Source organism: Argiope bruennichi, chromosome 7, assembly GCF_947563725.1.
Source record: "Argiope bruennichi chromosome 7, qqArgBrue1.1, whole genome shotgun sequence".
Taxonomy (NCBI): Eukaryota; Metazoa; Arthropoda; class Arachnida; order Araneae; family Araneidae; genus Argiope; species Argiope bruennichi.
This window is the reverse complement of record NC_079157.1, coordinates 12125478-12145798: the sequence shown is the minus strand read 5'-3', so window position 1 is coordinate 12145798 and position 20321 is coordinate 12125478. Positions and strand designations below refer to the sequence as shown.

At 33.0% G+C, this 20321-nt stretch overlaps 2 protein-coding genes across 7 annotated transcripts in view; both read right to left on the bottom strand.

Annotated features, from left to right (window-relative positions):
* Positions 1-774: 774 nt before the first annotated feature.
* The window catches only part of LOC129975690 (endothelin-converting enzyme 1-like), a 333428-nt gene continuing 313881 nt past the window's right edge, over positions 775-20321 (bottom strand). For all 6 annotated transcript variants that reach the window (XM_056088819.1, XM_056088818.1, XM_056088820.1 and 3 more), the window contains 7 exons: positions 19142-19193; positions 18981-19048; positions 15607-15737; positions 15114-15179; positions 11459-11554; positions 3515-3588; positions 775-1116 (listed from right to left, as the gene is read on the bottom strand). In XM_056088819.1, coding sequence (XP_055944794.1) covers positions 1014-1116; positions 3515-3588; positions 11459-11554; positions 15114-15179; positions 15607-15737; positions 18981-19048; positions 19142-19193 — 590 coding nt within the window. In that variant the 3' untranslated portion in view covers positions 775-1013. The remainder of the gene's footprint in view (positions 1117-3514; positions 3589-11458; positions 11555-15113; positions 15180-15606; positions 15738-18980; positions 19049-19141; positions 19194-20321) is intronic.
* Positions 9100-9704, bottom strand: LOC129975692 (eukaryotic translation initiation factor 4E-like). The gene has a single exon (XM_056088823.1). The coding sequence runs from the start codon at positions 9690-9692 to the stop codon at positions 9117-9119; it is 576 nt and encodes a 191-aa protein (XP_055944798.1). The 5' UTR covers positions 9693-9704; the 3' UTR covers positions 9100-9116.

Below are 20321 nucleotides of genomic sequence, written 5' to 3'. Positions count from 1 at the left end.
CGGGAGGACGTGTTTCGCTCCTGGAATACAAGTGAACTCGACAACCACAAAATGCGACATGCTATATTGATAACATATAGATTTCTATAAAATTTTTGGAACAAAAACCGATCAGGGAATGTCTGTCTGCCTTGCTGTTCGAATGTATGTTAACACGATGAACATAAAACGAAGAGAAGAGAACTAGATGAATAAAATTCTTACACGGATTTAATTTTTATAGTTTAAACATTTATCAAGTTTTGAGCCAAATCCTAGATGGGGTTGATTGTCTGTCGGTCTGTATTTTCATAAACATGTAAACTCAAAAACGCAGTGAAATATGCTAAGTTTGGTATGTGATTTTATATAATTCTAGGTCAAATTTTGGTTTCATTTGATTGGTTAAAATGTATTTGCAACAAAATTTTAATTTTTTGATGTTATTTACTGCATTCTAAGGATTAATCATCAGAAAACTCGCCAAAGTTCACAAAATAGATTCAGTAAAAGTGCTTTCACGCCAAACGTTATTATATCGTCAGTATTGTACGCCAAAATCATGCAAGGCATTCGCTTTGATAACAAACACATTTATTTGAGAATATGCGGGAAAGTTTTGGGAAGACCACTTCCGCTGATTTTATTTTAGAAGAATTAAAAAAACAAAAACGTTTGGTCTGATTTTGTTATAAACAATAAAAAAAAAAAAATCGGTGATATCATGAAAAAGTGTCACTTTTTGGCATCATAATTATAAAACTTGCAAATAAATGAATAACAAGTAATGAGAGATAAAGAGATATTTTACAGTTTTTATTTACTTCACTTACAACTTTTTTATAATATAATATATATATCCATATCGTGAGAACAAGAGTGATGAGTTGACTTGAATTTTGTATTGTGTTTTACTGTAATGTCAGGTACACAAGTGAGTTTTGCAAAGTTTTGCTTTGGTGTCGTCTTTCTGCCATCGCCTTAGCATGACGTAGTCAAAAGTTTTTTGTATTTGAAACTTGATTCTTAGTGTGTTAACCCCATAGTCTGCACTTCTTGACTGGGTTCATTGGAGTTCCAGACGGGCAGTTGAATACTGCAGAAAATTCGGGTGAGTTGATTAAAGGTATGTTGGCTCTGGAAAAAATTAATTTCGGTTAATATCACATTTAGTTGAATTGACACATTTAGTTTGCCGTTACCTGTATATTAAGTGCATATCAGATGAAATAATTGATTGTCAGAAAAAAAATTGTTGAAGATGTCGCCTTTAGAGATTAATCACCAAAAAATTCGCCAAAGATCTCATGTTAGTCTATTGACTATGTTCGCCAAGAACATGCCTGAAGTTCATCAGTGACATGCGGTACCGATTTGATAATGCATGATCCGTATTTTCCCTTAACGTAAATTAATGTACCGTTGCTTGTGTATTAACGGCTTCCTAGTTGTATAAATTAATCGCCAGGGAAGAATGACAAAAAAAATGTCGCTTTTAGAGCTTAATCATCAATTTGGGAAAATCTCAAGAATTTGAGAATTACTTAAAAATTGCCCAAGATCTTAAGCTGGTCTATATATGTCTTCGCCAATGACATATGGTTAAACCAAAAGCTCATCATTGGCATGCGGTTTAAATCAGAAATTTGCCAATGGCATGTGGTTAAATGAAAAATTCGCCAACAGTGTGAGATTAAATAAAAAAGTCGCCAATGACATACGATTAATATACAAGTATCGATTTAACATTGGATTATCCATAATTTCATAACATAAATGAATTCTTTTGGAAATTTACGCAGATCTTTCAGAAACTGATAAGTTTTTATTGCGCAATTTTTTTTTTATTAATTCAGTGGCTATCAAATTTTTTCGATTCTTGGCGCCCTTTATGAATTTTGTTTTTTTTTCAAGGTTCATAATACAAAGTCCAACAAACACTTTTTTGCAAACTAGTCAATTGTTTTTTTTCTTCTATCTTTTATAAAATTAAATTAAATTAAATGTATTTTAAGGATATTTTGTATTAATCGCATTTTGGCGATTATTGGCCAAAAAATGTCGACCAAGATATATTAGTCTGTTCATTATGTTCACCAATCACATATAGTTAAGTCTGAAATTCCCCAACAACATAAGATTAAGCCATAGATTCACAATGGCACGTGATTAATGCTCAAATACCATTTTAGGTTATATAAAAATATATTAAAAACAAAATTTAAAAGATATAATGGTAAAAGAGACTGGATGAACCTATTAATCATATTTATTTTCTCAAATCATGGAATTATACTGAATTCGGCAACCTTTTATGAAAGCAATTATCGAAGATAGGAGTTCACAGAAATACGATATAGCAAATAGGATAAATAATTCATGAGTTTTATCTCTTAAAATTGTATATTAACTATCATTTCCAACTAAATGCAATTAATTCCATGTCAATAAATTTTATTTTAATGGATAGCAACCCCAATACAGCTTGGTACATTTTCGTTAAATAAATATCAGACGAAAACCGCCAAATATTTACGACAAGTCGCCAATTCTTGGTTATACCTTTTCTTTTTAATGATGAATTTTATCATTAAGCCATCAACTTACACTAAAATTTTATTGCTTAAATTTAGCGCCAACTGGAAAAAGGCTACTTTGGGATTTTCCCGAGGAACATTTTTGCCAAATCCTATATTATCGCTAAAAGGTAGCTTTACGACAATAAAATGATTATTTTGGAAATTGCTTTTCGTTATTATGGCGCCAAAGGCGATGATGGCGCATTTTTGCGACAGATGACAAGTCGATGGGATAATCCCAAAGTACCGGAAAAAGCAATAAAAATTATGTATTTTTTCACACATTTTAATATTTTTCATAGCTATTTAACTTGATAATTAGTGAAATATTAATGAAGTCCCAATCGTCGCTAAGTTGAAATGCTGACGCTATTCCATTTTGGTGCCAAGGCTACTAGATTGTGATATTCTGTACCAAATTCGAATGACAAATCCAGAAATAGCGAACATTCGCTAGCGATCTGTGGTTAGAATTTAGGACAGATCCGCCGAAATATAGCGATCTAAACTATAAACGCTGATATTAGAATAACATAAAAATATCAGCTTAGCAATGATTAGCATTTTGTTAACTGAAAAGTGCCGTTTAACCCTTTAAAGGGCCATTTTTTTCTAGTCATATTATGTTAAAATATTTTTAGGCTTGAAATTAGAATACGAAAAGGGATTCATTTAGCTTAATAGATAAATTTAATTTGATTAATTAATTAATTTGGTTAATTAATAACTAAGTAAAAAATCAAGACACGTCATTTTGTGTGAGATAAAGAACTGAAGCATCTAAGTTTCTGTCTTTCTAAAAAAATGTGTCAGAACTGATGCCAACCTACATAAATTTATACAAAGATTGATAAATTTCGTGGGAAGCATACTTCCCACGGCTCTAGAAAGGATTAAAGAAGATTTTATGTGAAAGTAAATTATTTAAAAAAAATAATAAACATTTGGGATCTTACCTGTATTTACCGGGACTGTGATTATCTTTTACATACCGCTCATTGGCTTCTTTGCTCAATACTTCACACCATATCTAAAAATAAATCAAATTTAAATAAATTTCATCGTAATTTTTGTGTGATTAGAAATTTTACTAAAATCCCACGATTAATTTAGTTTCTACAAGCTCATATAGGAAGTCCACCAAGATAAAGTGTTGCTTGAATAAAACATTCGGTATTGAAATCTTGACAAATCAGAAATCCAAGTTTCAGATCTTACCGAGACCGAAAAACGCATTTTCGGCATCATGTTTGTGCGTCAACCAGTCAGTCAGTCTGTCTGTCTGTGACCACGATAACTCAAAAATGTTTGGAGCTAGATCGTTGAAACTTGGTATATGGAATTACGACCAAATTTTTGGATTTCTATCAAGTTTTGAACAAAATCTGTTCTTAGAATGCCTGTCTAACAGGCTGCTCAAGTATAAGGAATTCAAAAACTTCAAATTACACAAGTTTAGCATCTAGAATGTAGATTCTTGTTGATTTGAACCAACCCAAAATGGTTGACCGTCTGTCGGTCTGTGTCTTCGCATACATGTAAACACAATAACTCATAAATAGAATGATTTAAGTCAATGGAATTCGGTATGTTATTTATTTTATGACCATCATTCTGGGTTCCTCTCAAATTTTGATGTCAAACGGCGGGAAAAAAAGGTGTCCAAACTGCACATTCTCGCGATAGATTCAGTAAAAAGGCTATATTTACGCTAAAGATCAATATTTATTTATTATTGGTACGACCGGAGTTTAACCCCTTGCTTGGCGCAGTTTTCAAAAATCGCCAACAACGGTCTTGCGCCGTATTTTGCGAAATGTTCAAAAGCGAGGGAGCAGATGTCCAATCATAGCGCATAATAAAGGCGAAAGATAATAGGTTTACCAGTCTGGAGGTTGCCAGCTTTGGCGCGTTATCGCAACTTGGCGAAGAAGGGGGTTAAACTCCGGTTCACCCTTACTATCATTCACCAATGCCGTACAGGTATTTGCGACTTTACAATTATTAATTTATTCGACAATTTAATGCAGGGGAAGGAGGAGGTACGACCTTCACTGCAGGAATCGGGGAGGCTAACACCTCTAGTTGGAATTATATCTCTCTATCTGTGAGCATGATAATTCAAAAAGGCTTTAAACTAGATGGATAAAATTTGGTAAGTGGTTTTTACACCTAAATTTATAGATTCCTGTTAAATTTTGAATGAAATCCATTCATAGGAAGTCTGTTTGTCGGGCTGACCGAGCACTATTGGAAAATAATAAATGCAAAGCATAAAAAAAACTAGATAGATGAAATTTGGTACATAGGTTTAGTATCTAAAATGGAAATATGTACCAGATTTTAACTCATATCCGCGTAATAATTGACCGTCTGTCTCTCTGTACTTTTACATGGACGTAAAAACGGTAACCCTAAAAAAGCTCGAGCGAGGTACTCTGTAAGTAAAAATTTGTGCACTCGCGGGACTCAAGAACTATATACAAAAATCAAATTTTTGAAATTATATATCTTTTAGTGTACACGATAATTTAAAGACAAATTAAGCTAGATATATGGCATTTGGCATACAATCTTAACATCGAATCTGTAAATCTGACGGCATCCATCAGCCCATATGTGTGAATGCGATAACTCAAAAAAAGGCGAAGATTTATACAGATGAAATTTACTATAATTATTATTTTTAAAATTGCAGTTTAGTTTAGCTATATTAACGTCCCGTTTTAAAGCAACACAAGGGCTATTTTGGGACGGCCTTCGTAATTTTGAGACACGGTCAGATGACGAGGACGACACCTGAGCTGTCATCTCCCTCTCCAAACTTCCACACCACACCAGCGAGAGGACGTTTGGCCCCGAAGGACTTAATGGGCACCAGATCCACTTACACGATGGTTCTACAGTGGAATCTGGTCTCGAACCTGGCACTTTCAATTTCCGAAACCGTGACCTTACTGTCAGGCCACAGCGGTCTTTAAAATTGTCGATGAGCAATTGTAAATTAGTCAAAAGAAGGGAGGGGGCGATTTTTTTTTTGGTCTGCATAATCGAGTCTATTGACAATGCGATAACTGAAAAACGCGATGACTTAGATGAAATAAAATTGGTTCGAGATCTGGTAGCTAAAACGGCAGATGTTCCAGATTTCTGTTCCTCCAGATGGCGCTGTTGAGCGTTATCTGATATTGATGTAAGCCTTGTCACACATGTGTGGCAGGCAACGGAACGGACAGGGACGGAAGGTGCCATAGTGGCCTATCCCAAAACGAAATGACTGTAAATAATGTAACTAATTTAAAGTAACTTAATAAATATTTGAAAAAACAAATTATAATCTATTAATCCACTGAACCACATATACAATCTTTATAAAATTTGGAAGGAAATGATGGCGTCAAAAATGCATACTCGGTTTTTAAAATCTTACTATGAAGCACATATTGAGTCATTACGGAGCTCCCTTGCAGATTATTGTGACTTTCTCAGATTCGCCTCCTTCGTTTTTACATCTCCCCAACTCTATTGTATTCTCAACTATTGTAGAAGATGATAGAACCATTAGGAAGGATCTCAAAAATGTTTCTCGTGTACTCTCTAAAATTCGAACTATTCTTCGCCCCCTCACCCCAGCATAAATTGTTATCCCTAATGATCTTCTTGGGTGCATTTGACGGGTAAGACACGTCATATAACCGTTTTGCCTGAATTACGAATGATGAATTTAATTTGTCAATTATTATTTAATTTCATTCGTCTTTAGAATAATAAATTTAATAAAGCTTTTCTTGTCGATAAATCTTTTATAAACTGATCCCTGCATCATCAAATTAAATCGGTTCCAAACGCAAGAATACTTTAAAAAAATCCGTTCCAAACGATGTGAATCTTTTGCATGGAACTGGAGAACAATGGTTAAGAAGTACAGGGAGTTTATAAATGAATATCCCAACTTTGCAGGTATGTTAAAAGAAAATAGAGGCTCACTGCTCATCAGAAATTAAACATGATAGTTGTAAGTTTAAATTCAACACAGTTATAACTGTTCAATGTGAGATCCTCAAGAAATACAAAGGTTCAAAAAGCGCCAAGAAAAAATTTCGTCAGTTTGGCGATTTCAATCGTGAAACTACATATATAACATATAACATGTCACTTGAGTATATTTTTATAATATGAGTATATTATTAATAAAATTTTTTCTTCGAAATTTTTTGGTCGCCGTTAAAATCAAACTGTATCCAATTTTTTATTGCAATCCGAAATGCCACGTGGGTAAAAACCTAGTTAAGTGTACCCCTAATTTTGCCAAGGATGCCAACAGTGCTAAGTCGCCAATCAAGATGACTAACCAAATAAGCAATTCTATGAAATATTTAAAGTTATTCAACTTTTTAAATTAAAATAATGAGATTTATTGATCACGATTCCATTATCTAAGAAAACTTCTTTTTGAACATTTATAGAACTAAGTTGCTGAATCTCCTTTGAATTTTGAAATAAAAATCTTTTACAAACCAGCTGTGCCTGTCTATGGTTTAGACAATAAAACTCAAATATGAGGTGCCTTCGGCATTTGAAGAAGGCATTGCATAAAATTTTTTCAACTTAAAAAATATTCTACGGTTTCGCTAGCAGCGGGAAGGGAAATCTAGTAGTTTCGCTAGCACTTGATTACAATGATTTTTTTTTATTTCGAATAACTCAAAAGAAGTGGAATGAATCGGGAACGCGATGCCTTTCGCATCTGAAAAAGGCACTGGGCAGAATTTTTTTCCTTAAAACATACCTACGACTTCGCTATCAACGGGAGCGGAAAATTAATAGCTTTGTTAGCCCATTAAACTTAAGGATTCTGAGAATAACAAAACAGCAGCACAAGAAAAAAAGAAAATATCAGTTTCTACTGTTCGTTTCAGTATTTTGAGATAACCACTTTTCGACGATTCTATCTCATTAAGGGGTGACATGTGGAAGGATGTCTTCATTTCCGGAGTTTACTTTATTGTTAAATGTAAACATCTCCTCCTTTTCTTTTTCCTTTCCCTCCTATTTTGCCGAATTAAACCCATCCTAACGCATGCACAAAAGAGCGGAAGGTTTTAGAATCCACTGGCAAACAATAGTAGCTTCGCTAAGAGAGACTTTCTGAAAGCTTCTCTATTAGAGACTAATGCCTTTTTAAGAAGACATTTTAAGATATATATATATATTACTTTCAATTAATTCTTCATTTGAGCTGGAAACGAGTTAGGAATGTCCATTGTCAAAAAGCGGAACTTTTCTGTTACAGAGATCTTTCTGTCGGCGCCATATATATTTTGAAATGTCATATATATTTTGACATTAAATTTGCAAATACAATATTTCCATTAATATTTGTCATCATAATGTTTCTGATTATCTCAATAATTTAGACGTCAGATTTTTGAACACTCACAGACTTAGCGAAATATCACAGGAAATCTGAGAAGCGAACATCAAATCGAACAGAATTTCGATAGAATGGAAAGATGATATTAAAATAAAATCTGTGAAATAAAGAAAAACGACTTAAAAATACTTCAGCAGTTGTTTTTAGTATTTTTTTTATTTTTTATTTTGACAAAAATCCTAAACAGACTATTTTAATTAGAATAAAATAATTGAATAAAAATTTCAACAAGAAAAATATTTTCTGCTCGTAGATCATTTTAGAAATAACACTAGAATATTACCATTAGAATAAGTGAAAAAATATAAGCAAATCAATAATAGGATTACTAGAAAAACTATTCCGTTTGCCTTTTTGGGTTACCATATTGACGACAAACTCGGGGCATATTTAGCTACGATTCAACAGTCACTTGTAGACATTTAAGATTAACGACTTCTTAAAAAACAGGCATAATTCTGTCATCTTGGCGAAAAACTGAGCACTAGTAACTCAGCATTCGGTTTTTCGCCAAACATGCAACACTTTTGCCATTTTACGAATTCGCCAGAGTTCGCTATTTTGGGTGGTTTCTAACTCTAGTTTTGTCCAAAGCACAGATCGTTGCAGCAAGTTTTCAAAAATTATTTATTTTAGAATTCAAAGGACATTCAGCTATAGTATTCCTTCAAGGTCCAAAAAGAAGCAATCTTAGATAATGTAATCGTGATCGATTATGTTAATAATTTTAATAAAAAAAGCAGGAACTTTAACTGTTTTACAGATCATTTATCTGGTCAGCCATCTTGGTTGGCGACTTGGCTTTGTCAACATTCTTGGCGAGTTAAGGGGCACACTAACTAGAATGTTAGCCAAATGGCTTTTAGGGCTGCAATAAAAATTGTCAAAATTACATTTAGAAAAACTCGGCAAAAAAAAAAAAAAAAAAAAAAAAACTATTCTCAACTTTGGTGAAGGAACATTAATCTTATGTCGAGATTCGGATAATAATCTTAAGTAATAACTTTTTAACCCACATTGGTGAAAAACCGCTACCGTATTCCATAGTTTCACCCAAAAATATTTTCACCAATTTATTTCTCCATCTTTTTTTTTTTTTTTTTTTTTCATTTACCATCCAAGACTTACTTTGCATGTGGTTCATAAACTATCATTCCATTCCTTGGATGGATATGCAATCTATCCTTCAAAAGTTCACCGATCCTCATGATTGCCTCTTTGTTTTCCACGTCAGCAGTCCATAAGGCGAGTTTGTCCACTTTGGCGCGAACTTGCACCACCGCACCACACACATCTTCGCCATAATCGTCAAAAGCTTCGCCAATCATACACAGAAGAACTTCCAGCCAGCAGCTATTCAAGTCGGGATTCCTTTGGTATTTCTGCAGATTAATGAGCCATCTACCACCGTGTTTATTTTTTTCATCTTCCCACATCGGTTTAATGCCGTGCTTAAACAAGGCATAATCGCAACCTGGAGGAAGCTTGCTAACAATTTCGATGTGGTTATAAAGAGACCAGAAGTCTTCGACGGTATCAAATGAAGCGATTTCAGTCAAGTTTTCCTCCCAGGTCTTTGTGCGATCATTTTTGTAAAACCACAGACTCCATACGTGCTGGAGTGGATGCTTCATCATCATTTCTGGTGATACTTCCGTTGTAACAGCATTTTCTTGCGACTTCGGTTCTCCAACAGACATTTCGTATAGCTAAAACTTCTTAATATTGTAATTTAAAATTGAACGAAAACTGTTTTTCGTGAAATAAAAAGAGACACTACAAATTTATATAATACGATTAGCGGAATTTCGTCAGAAAATGACTGAAACTAGCAAAATAAAAGCTTGAATCTATACCAGCGCATGGAATCTTTCTAAACTTGAATATACACGAGATATTGATTTTATTTCACGTGAATTAATTTATTAAAATAATCGCGAGTTCGCAAATTGTACAGACTAAATCTATGGCAAAGGATACCGACGTGCTCTGATTGGTTTAAGCCTTGGCATCTTTTTGGCAATGTTTTGCCAAAAAGATGCCATACCGAAATATATTTTTATAAAAATAAATAAAATTTGTGTATTTATCCCCCCCCCCTCCCATATTTTCTACGGTTTACATTTAATATTAATCTGGAGCACATATACAGCAGAAAAGATCAAAAGATCCTGAAACCGTAATTCCGGAAATATGGAAATTACAATTTATTAAAAATATGTTTTATGTGTGTTTCTTCTTAATATTATTTTGATATAACTAAAAAAATTAGCTACGAAATCACATATTCCTTAAAGCTTACATATTTATACGTTTTGAGCATTAAGTAATCATCTCCCCATGTGTAGTTGATGGGAAAGTAACAAACGTTCAGCAACAAGTTTCAATGACTGCATACATTATCTAATAAAGACACGAAAATCATAGAAAAATAAGAATTATTTAATTGTTGCATCATATGTTGAGTAATTACTTTCATTTAATTTTTATACTTCTGTGCATAAACAACATTAGTTACTTGTATTGTTAGTATTATTAATAATAGTTATTATTATTAATTAGTATTAGTAGTATTACTAGTAATATTTAGAGAAAACAATTATATTAATAAAAATTAGATCGTGTTGATATTCACTCGTATCTTCCATAAAACTAATGAAAGCTACAAGGATTGAGCCAAATAAGCGAAAACTACACTATTATGAGGGCAAAACATTGCCAAAAAGATGCCAAGGCGTAAACCAATCAGAGCACGTCGGTATCCTTTGCCATAGACTTAGTCTGTACAATTTGCGAACTCGCAAAATAATCTGCTATTTAAGGGATTTTTTTAAAAACAAAGATTTTGCATTTCACTGTAATTTTTATCATATTGGAGTTAAATGGCGAAGGATTTACCATTTCTGTCTTTCATTTTTTTAAAGTAAAAAACTTTCATTCTTCCGGTTCAACTGAGTTTGATTTTCGATGTCATACTGTATAAATGTTCATTAGAGATGTGCAAATTTTTGACATTAATTTGAAGATGTTTACAAGTATTCAATTTGAATTTTCATAATTTAAAAATAGATAACCAAATTTATTATCTAAAGTTTTAAAATTTATTTCTAAAATTCATTAAAAAATTTTAACATTTTATTTGAAGACACGATTGAATTTTTATAATTTAAATATGTTTTCTCAAATTTAATATCTTTATTTTTTTTTAAATGTGCATATTTTTCTCGAAATTGAGAGCTGAGAATGATTATTAATTTTTTTTTTGTATAAAGTCGATTCGAGCGCCATTTTTAAATCGACAAATAAGTTAATAGAAAAAAAAAAAAGAATGAAATAAATTTTTCCGAAAAAACTATTATAAAGTATTGAAAAGCAACAATGATGATTTAGGATTCCGTTAAATCAGTTTCAAGAAATGAATTAATTTATAAATAGATCCATGAAAACTAAAATTTATCAATTTTACCTGAGCATATTGAAGAAAGAAAACTTGTAAATTCGAATATGTTATTCCAGGTAGACTCGGTTCTTCGCCATATTCTGATACGTAATTTTTATAAGCCTGTAAGAAAGGAACGAAATAGAATTCTTAAAATAAGTATATAAAAATTAACCAAATATTTAAATACAATCCATTTCTGGATAATCCTTGTATCATTCTAAACCTCGCAAAACAAAATTGGATGAACCAGCTTCAAATTATGATAAATCAATCTTTTGATGCTCATATAAATGATACCTTGAAAAGTATTGATGTTTTTTCAAATGAAATTATCAACAAATTGTTTATTCTTAAAGAAGATCAACATAAAGTTTATTGATGTTTCTTGTAAATCCATTTTCTTGGAAGCACGTCAAACTAATGTGACAAAGCATGGATGCATTTTCTATAAAAATGGTTTGATTCAGAAACCATTACAGTAAAAATAGATTTTACTTACAGCAATATCAACAGCTTTATTAAACTTACGCGAACATTTATTAAATATATCGCTACAAATTTGTTATATTTCTTCCCTGAGCAGTTAGATTCATAGTAAGGGAATTTCACTGATAGCTCTAATGGCTGTTGAATGATCGTTGGTTTAACGACATTCAGCCTTGGCGACAAACTTAACGATCATTTAGCGAGCATTTTTTTTTGAATATGCTGAAATCTTGACAGTATTTCTATTAGGAGATAAGATACAGGATCTTTCTTTCGTTAACTTACCATAGGTTCTATAAAAGTTGAAGCGTATAAACGAGGGGCAATAGTCGACTTTGGAGTGTTGATTTCCCGGAGGTTTTCTATGAGCAATTTGTGTTGTTGTGGTTCTTTAATAATGATTTGGTGTTTGTGAGTTTACTACTGATATTTGTAAATGTTGCTTTAGTGTACATTTTTGTTGTGTTTTGCTTCCTGCGTTTCTTTTCTTTTTTTTTTTTGAATAAAGGATAGTGGTTTGTTATCGAGTATATTGTATCTTTTCACCGTACACCGACAGGAGGGATTTTCCTTCACAATTATTTAACAACTCATCTTTTTTTTTCTTTTCTGCTATCCTTTTCTTTCTGCTATCGTATTTTTTTTATAAACGTTCTTACATTTATTGCAACATATTGTATTATCTTTTCATTCCTATCACTCCAGCGAATTTCTGTTTTGAAGCTAATTGATATATTTTATTTGGATAGATTTGAAAATCTTTATAATACAAATTTCCTCATAAATAGAAGTTATTAAAAACCTATGGCAAGATTAAGGCGGTATATCTTCCGAGTCATCTTTCGCAGTCACTTATTTTCTATGTTAACTTCTTTACTTTCTCTCTTTTTTTTTTTGTCTTTCATTTTTGTCCCCAAAGTTGCTAAATTCATCACCAACTCGCTAAATGATCGCCAAGCTCATCTACTTGTCATTCATACAGTAATTGGCCAGAACCATATATATCATTCCCTTCCTTACTTGGAAATTTACAGCAATATTATAGATACGTATCAAAGTAAAACAGTAAAATTTAATTAATTGAGAATATTAGAAAATTATTTCAGTATTTACTTGATACTTAATTCAAATTTGAACCATTTTATGTACATGACCCCAGTGAATTAAATGAACTTATTAAATTAATATAATTTGGAAATATTGCAAAACAGTATATCGAGATTTCAGGATCCTTTAATTTTGTGGCATCCCTACGAAATTACCTATTTTTCCTACGTGATAATTGAGCACTGCTGGAAACTCAGCAAGTAATACGTATGTTGAGAAACATCATAATTTTAAAAATTTGACTTTTCTTATGCGATTTTAATCATTTGTCACCTCGACCGTCTATTTAGATGACACTTCCTTTTTTTAGAATGCATTGTGTTTTTAATTCAACTAAGATACCATAGAATAATATTATTGCATATAGATTCCACCCAGTTTTACTATTGAAATCTAGCGTTTAGGAAATGTTGAATTCGATACTTTTATTAATTTGATGATGATATCGTGCCCGCATTACCACGGAAAAAAAATGAAGTAGCTTCTGAGTGCGAAGACCCCTGAGTACCTGAGGTCAGAAGTCTGACTTCTAACTCAAATGAAGACGACACTCACGCATTCGCTTGCACAATCCTTTTTTTCAGGTTTTTTCAATACACAGGGTAAAAAGCAACCATGCCCGAACCATGACTCGAACCTGGGACTCCCAGATCACAGGGAAGACGCGCTACTCCTAAGCCAGGCGTCATTTTATTAGCGTCTTTCATGTTTGTAAAGATCGACTTTTATAATCGACTCCTATCGTATGTCTTGATATTCCCGATGATAATACTTTAACGCCATAATGTCAATTTTTCATTAATAAATAAATTTTAATTAAACTGTTTAAGGGTGTATAATCCCATAAAAGAATTTGAAAAAAAAAAATAATAGTCAGAAAAGTAAGAAATAATTATTGATAAGAATAAAAGAAAGAAAAATATACGCTTTTATTAGTGTGCTAAAAATAGAAATCCTTTTAATAAAAAAAATTTGGTGGCCAGTACAATATCAAAAAAGAGTGACATGCTAGAAATAATATGATAAGAAAATGAAATCTCAATTAATATGATGAGAAACGAAATTTCTGAAAATCTATTAAAATATTTTATTATCTAATTTTCTCTAAAGTAGTTTTGCTTTTAAAATATTATTTCATCCTAAAAACTGATATTGTAAAGAAGCTGAAGATCTTGACATGAAGAAAAAGAGTAAGAGATAAATAATATTATCCGCAGTTCTAGATTTTTCATGTTGTTGTTTACATATCTTTGTAGATGCTAAGCACGTCGTACTGCCACACGGTTATGAAAAAAATTAGGATTTTCTACTAATAAAGACTACTAAGCAGGTGTATATATTCGCTCTCTACAAGTCAGAATGTTTGATCTACGATTACCAAATTTGGTATATATTTATAACTTAGAGGATGAGAACATGAACTTAGAAGATATTTTTAAATAAAATTAATTGATTAAAAATTAAATTAAATTTTTGAGTTTGCTCCACGATAGCATCCTAAAATATTACTAAAGAAAAATAATTTTAACACTTTATCAAATTTGTTTTTAAATTTTTCTTTTTAATAATAACATTTTAACAGTCATGCGATTTTTTTCTGAAAATGGGGAATTTTTGAAAGCCGAGTTGCCGAGTTTGCCGAGTTTTCAATACCAAATTGCATTGTTGTCCTGTAATTCAAATTAGTTCCGTTGTTTCATCAAATATTTAATTGTGGGATTTTATTCCATTGTTGATAACTAGCAAAGAGATTTTATTTAATACCTGCGCCATTTATAGGACGAGTAAAAAAGTGTAGTTACATTACCGCTAAATTTAGAAGATAAGTGAATACCACATTTACGCCTTTAGCAGTGCTATGATATCATGAGACTGGCCTCTATTAGAAAGGGCCATGTACACAAAAAACATAACTTAAGTAAGGTGATTAAAATAACAAGACTTTAATATCAGACAATTTGGTAGAATCATGGATATGAAGTTATATCAAAACTATTTATATGAAATCGTTATATCCATTTAATCAGAGCTGGTCGCCATAGGTGACTAGAGATGAGCAAAATCTTTGTGATTATTGGATACTGACCCTGTAAGCTTGCTTCAATCCTGAATTATCACAGATATTATCGTCAAGTGTTTGGTTGCCATTTACCTGTAAAAGAACAAATAAAATTATCATTATGTATGGAAGATCATTTCTCTTCCTATGATTATTTTATGTTATAGATCATACAACACACACACACACACACACACACACACGCACGCACGCACACACACACACACACACACGCACGCACGCACGCACACACACACACACACGCACACACATGCAAGCATGCACACACACATAGAGAGAGAGAGAGAGAGAGAGATTGAGAGAGAGAGAGAGGGGGGGAGAGAGAGAATCTTCAACAACAGTGTCACGATACCTTTACGACAGTATCTGGCACTAAGAAAACCAAACAGCGTTGTAGAGATATCGTACAATATCTTGTGTTAATAAAGAATGTATTTATAGAATTACTCTGTTGTAATATGCATTCATGTATTTAAATGAATGTTCTTATAGTACTTACATTCTGCCCTACAATGTCGATGGGCAGTTGCGAGTACTGTTCCACAAAGCAGGAAGCTTGTTCTTTGAACTTCTCGACAATTTCATCCGACCACCATTGAGTGAGGTTTCCGACCTTGTCGAACTTCCTACCTAGCGGAGAGATCAAAGCTTACACACATTTCAATTAATATCTGTTTCTTTAAGAGTTGCAGGAAATCAGTCTTTTTGACTTTCTCTGTGCATATTAGTTGATGTACAGAGGCTATTTGAATTTTTTGGTAGAAGGGAGGTTTAATAATGAATGATTGTTTAAAGGTAATTAAAAAAATAAAAAAATAAATTAATATGACGTATGTCGTGAAAGAGCTGAAAAATAAAAAGCGCATGCTCCTTGGTTATGAATCACTGCTATGAGGTGCTATAAGAAACTTATCTATCATCGCTATAGCAGAACTAGAAGGTATTTAAAATGTTTAAACAGGAAAGATAATCGATTTTAAAAGAAGTGGGATCTAGTTTTCTTGTGACTGCTCTAACGGAAGTTAACATCAACGCAGCTATTTTGTTTGTACTTGGTGGATCTGAGACTACTTATCCTTATCTTTCAAGAAAAAGAAAAACAAAGTAACTTATCCTCCTTATAGTTTTCTGCTTTTCTCGATTTTGAAAAAAATATTCCGAATTAAGCCTCTTCTATGATCAGAGGTAAACAGGGTTTACATTCAGCCAGGTACAATCCAGCCTTTAAGACCATGCATGAGCAGAAACTGTACAGTAGCAAGTATTTGTCCCGTCGAGACAAGAACTTGCTATTATTCGCTCTTACAGCGCATGTGCAATCTTCCTCCTGCGCATGCGTGTGTTTCTGGAATTTTATAACTGGCTGAGTGTAAATCCACCCATAGTGGTAAGAGTTGTATATGGAGTAATTTTGAAGGGCTATCAAAAATATTTTCCAGCATGTGTTTAAAGACTGAAAAAAAAGAAAAAAAAAAAAAAAAAAGATGGGATAAGTGCGTTGCTTGTTTTGGGAAGTATCTTGAAAAAGACCATCAAAATTGAGAATTAATACAGAAAATTATTTTTTATTTATGTATCGTATGTTTATTCTTTATAGAACAATTTTCGTACCTTGTATACTGATATAATTTGAAAAAAAATTAAAGAAAGACTTTAATTGTGCTTCAAGGCATACATATTCAATCTAAGATACCAGTTTTCTTAATTGAGTGAATGATATAAAACTTTTATGCTGCTTCTCCTACTTTTCCGTGTATTCATCCCCCCCCCGGGGGCACCTCGAAATGAGGATGAGATGCTTCCGGTATGGTGGTTGGATCTTCGCCACCCTGGAGGGTACACTAATTTGTGGGGGATCTGACTCCTCCCATCGATGACGGGACTTACTTCCTTCGGGGAGGGTTGTACCGTGGCCGGTGACGGCCCTTAGGACTCAACCACAGTTCCCGCCAATGTTGCTGTTGCGGCGGTCCGATCATTTAGTTTTTGGTTTAAATCCGTGTGCCTTCGTGGCGGGTCGGAGAGTTAGATGGTTGACTTTCAGTGTATTTATTAAAAATTAAATAAAATCAAATTACATTTTTTGAAGATAAATAAACTACAACAAATGCATCTTTTCGAATTCTAGAGCATCGAATTCCCTATCATCTTACTTAAAAAAAATTTCAGATGGTCCAAATCCAATGATAATCTTTTAATTTGAATGTCAATAAGTTATTTTAGAATTAATATGAATCTTCTTCTTAAGTGAGATATGATGAGTGTATTGTTGTACCCCTAACTTACAGTACCCATATAATATAACCCCCAGGGATGGCACCTCAAAATGAGGATAAGAGGCTTCCGGTATGGTGGTTGGATCTCGCCATCCTGCAGGGTACACAAAAAGGTGGGGGATCTGGCCCCTCCCATCGATGACGGGACATACTTCCTTCGGGAAGGGTTGTATCGTGGCCAGTGATGGCCCTTAGGATTCAGAAACAGTTCCCGCCAGTGTTGCTATTGCGGCGGTCCGGTCATTCAGTATTATTTATCCGTGTGCCTTCGGACGGGTCGAAGAGTCAGTGATATGACTTATCCATATAATAGGCTCATTGTTACTTATAGAAAAAAAGGTATACCCACCCTTCCGTAGCATCTGGGGAAAACTGAAAGACTCTCATTGTTGCAGCATCATTTAGGAATGATGAACAACAAGATTTAAAAAGACAATGGCTGAGTCATAATGACCATCTGCGACAAAGGCACAACCTCTCCGTAAGAAGAATTCCCGTCATCGGACTAGAAATAGTAATCCCCATGCGATTCCTTCACCTATCATGAATTCGAGAACTAATCAAAATATCGAAAGCTTCTCATCATATTGTTTTGGGTGCCACCAATGTAGGAGTAGTTCATTGCCAGTAGAATACTTTTTTATATGATTCTTATATATATTTATAAAATGATATTCTGTTAGTATGATACCTGTATCAGTATGACTTATTTCGGTGGAAGAACTAATGCAAATGACGAACGATTAAACACTGGGGATTCTATTCCATAGTGGCATTATTTATCACTCTTTTAAATCTCATAACGCTAATTTTAGATGTTTCTATTCGGATATACACGTGTATGATAGATAGATAAATATAAGAGCCAAAAATAACCAAATATTTTATGATACACTGATATAAGAAAGAGTAACTTTCTCTTTTATTGTTTCGATAACATTTCATTTTAAAAGGATATTGTTACGAATCTGTGATGCGGCTTCCCAGCATAGTTGGTTCCATAGGAGGTTCCAGAGCTTGGCGACCATTTGGCGACTTTGGCGCCAAAATAGATTATACCCGAAACATCGAAAATTTTCCCGATCCTTCCAGTAGGAACCAAGTTACGACTCGAACGTTCCTGATTGGTTGAGAGGTTTCTAGCCCCGCCTCCTGAGACCTATAAAAGGAAGTAGTCCTGCCGCTGCCAAGTCGTCGTGTATTGGGTAGTCGTAGTCGGAATCGACGTAAAAGAACTGACCTTCCAGAGATTAGCGGAGCAGCGACGGAGTCAAGTTAGTGCTGAACTAAGCTGTGCGCTACTGTCTGCAGTAGAGTCTGTTGTGTGCTGTTGTCTGCACGTCTCGGCTGAAGATAATTGTGTGCTGTATATAGTTGTCATCTTTGTGCTGCCCTGTGTGTCTTCGTGTAAATAAACGTCGTTGTTTCTTTTTCTACTGCCGCCTGCTGATTGAGTGTTCACCACACCATATAACCCCCACTATCCAAACGAACCCGGAAATTTCGTAACAATATTTTAAGGTGTTGTCTTCATGTAATAAAAAACCCATTTACAAGTTCATGCACATGTTTATTCTTAGATTACAAGCTAACTTACCGCTGTTATCAAATCCATGGGTTATTTCGTGACCAATGACGACTCCGAGCATTCCATAATTCAAATATCTGTGAAAAAAAGAACAGTGCAATTAAATATATTTCTGTGACAACGGCTCCTATAGGTGTCATTACTCTTTTGTTTAATGTTCATTTACTTACTTGGGCCTATCTGGAGTGAAAATCGGAGTTCTGAGAATTCCAACAGGGAAAACTAGAAAAGAAAAATTGGAAATTTAGTACATTTATATTTAGTTTACAGTTCATATCGAAATTGACAATGTTTAAATGAAAAAAAAAATGCATAACTTTTAGAAATTGCATTAATTTTTTAAAATTCATAATTCATTCTTCCTCCATTGATGCTGAAAACGATAAACGTTATTTAGAATTAGATTAAAAGAATCATTAGTTGTCTTCAGCAATCAGATATTCTCAACCATATTAATTTTACGTTATATAAAAGTCACTATGGCTACGTATCCGAGTGCTCCAAAATGATTGAATGTTAATGAAAAAATGTGACATATATCATTTTTCGTACAATTTAAATCTATTTTCGGAAAAAATAGAGGCCATATACAAATTGATATTGGACGTTTTTTTGATCAAACTCATTATATACAAGAAAAGTTTGGTTGTGTTGTACTGAAAAAAAATAATTCTGGGGAAAAAAATAAGTAAATTGAAAAAGAAATCGTCTGCATTTCACTATGCAATTAAAAAAATTATTTTAACATAAATATTTAAAGCTGTTAAATTACATTTAAATGAAAGAAAATCAATCGTCTGTCAGTTAATTTATTAGATTATCGTTTCGAAAAATAATGAAAAATTTGACAACTAATTACTTGCATGTATTTATTTTGTTTTTCAGCTTTTACAAATAAAAATGACAGTCTGAATAATAAAAAAATCCTTAACAGTAATAATAATACAGACGCCTCAATCTCAGGAGACATCCGAGCACAAGTCGAATCTGATTGGTTCGTTTGATCAGTGAATTGAAAACCGCCAAATTCGTTTCCCGCCAATTTTATAGTAACCAATTATTATTTGTGAAGCGGTAAGCATTGTTCCGTATTGCAAGGATAAGCAGTAAACATGGAATTCAAATGTGCATTATACAGCCCTGAATTTCATAAAAAACGCAGTTATTTTAAACGCATTTTATAAAAAAAAAACACTGATCATAATATTTTCTTTTCCTGAATCAGCTTCTCCCTGTGAAGTTATTGCCTAAGTTCCGAACACATATGTTAAAATGGATCGAGTTTTGTAGATCTGTTCATTTCATTTTTATTGAAAGACAACATTTATAAACCTCAACAACATTTATAAA

Excerpts from the sequence above, each read along its gene's own strand:
- LOC129975692 (XM_056088823.1), bottom strand. The coding sequence starts at position 9,692 with ATGTCTGTTGGAGAACCGAAGTCGCAAGAAAATGCTGTTACAACGGAA.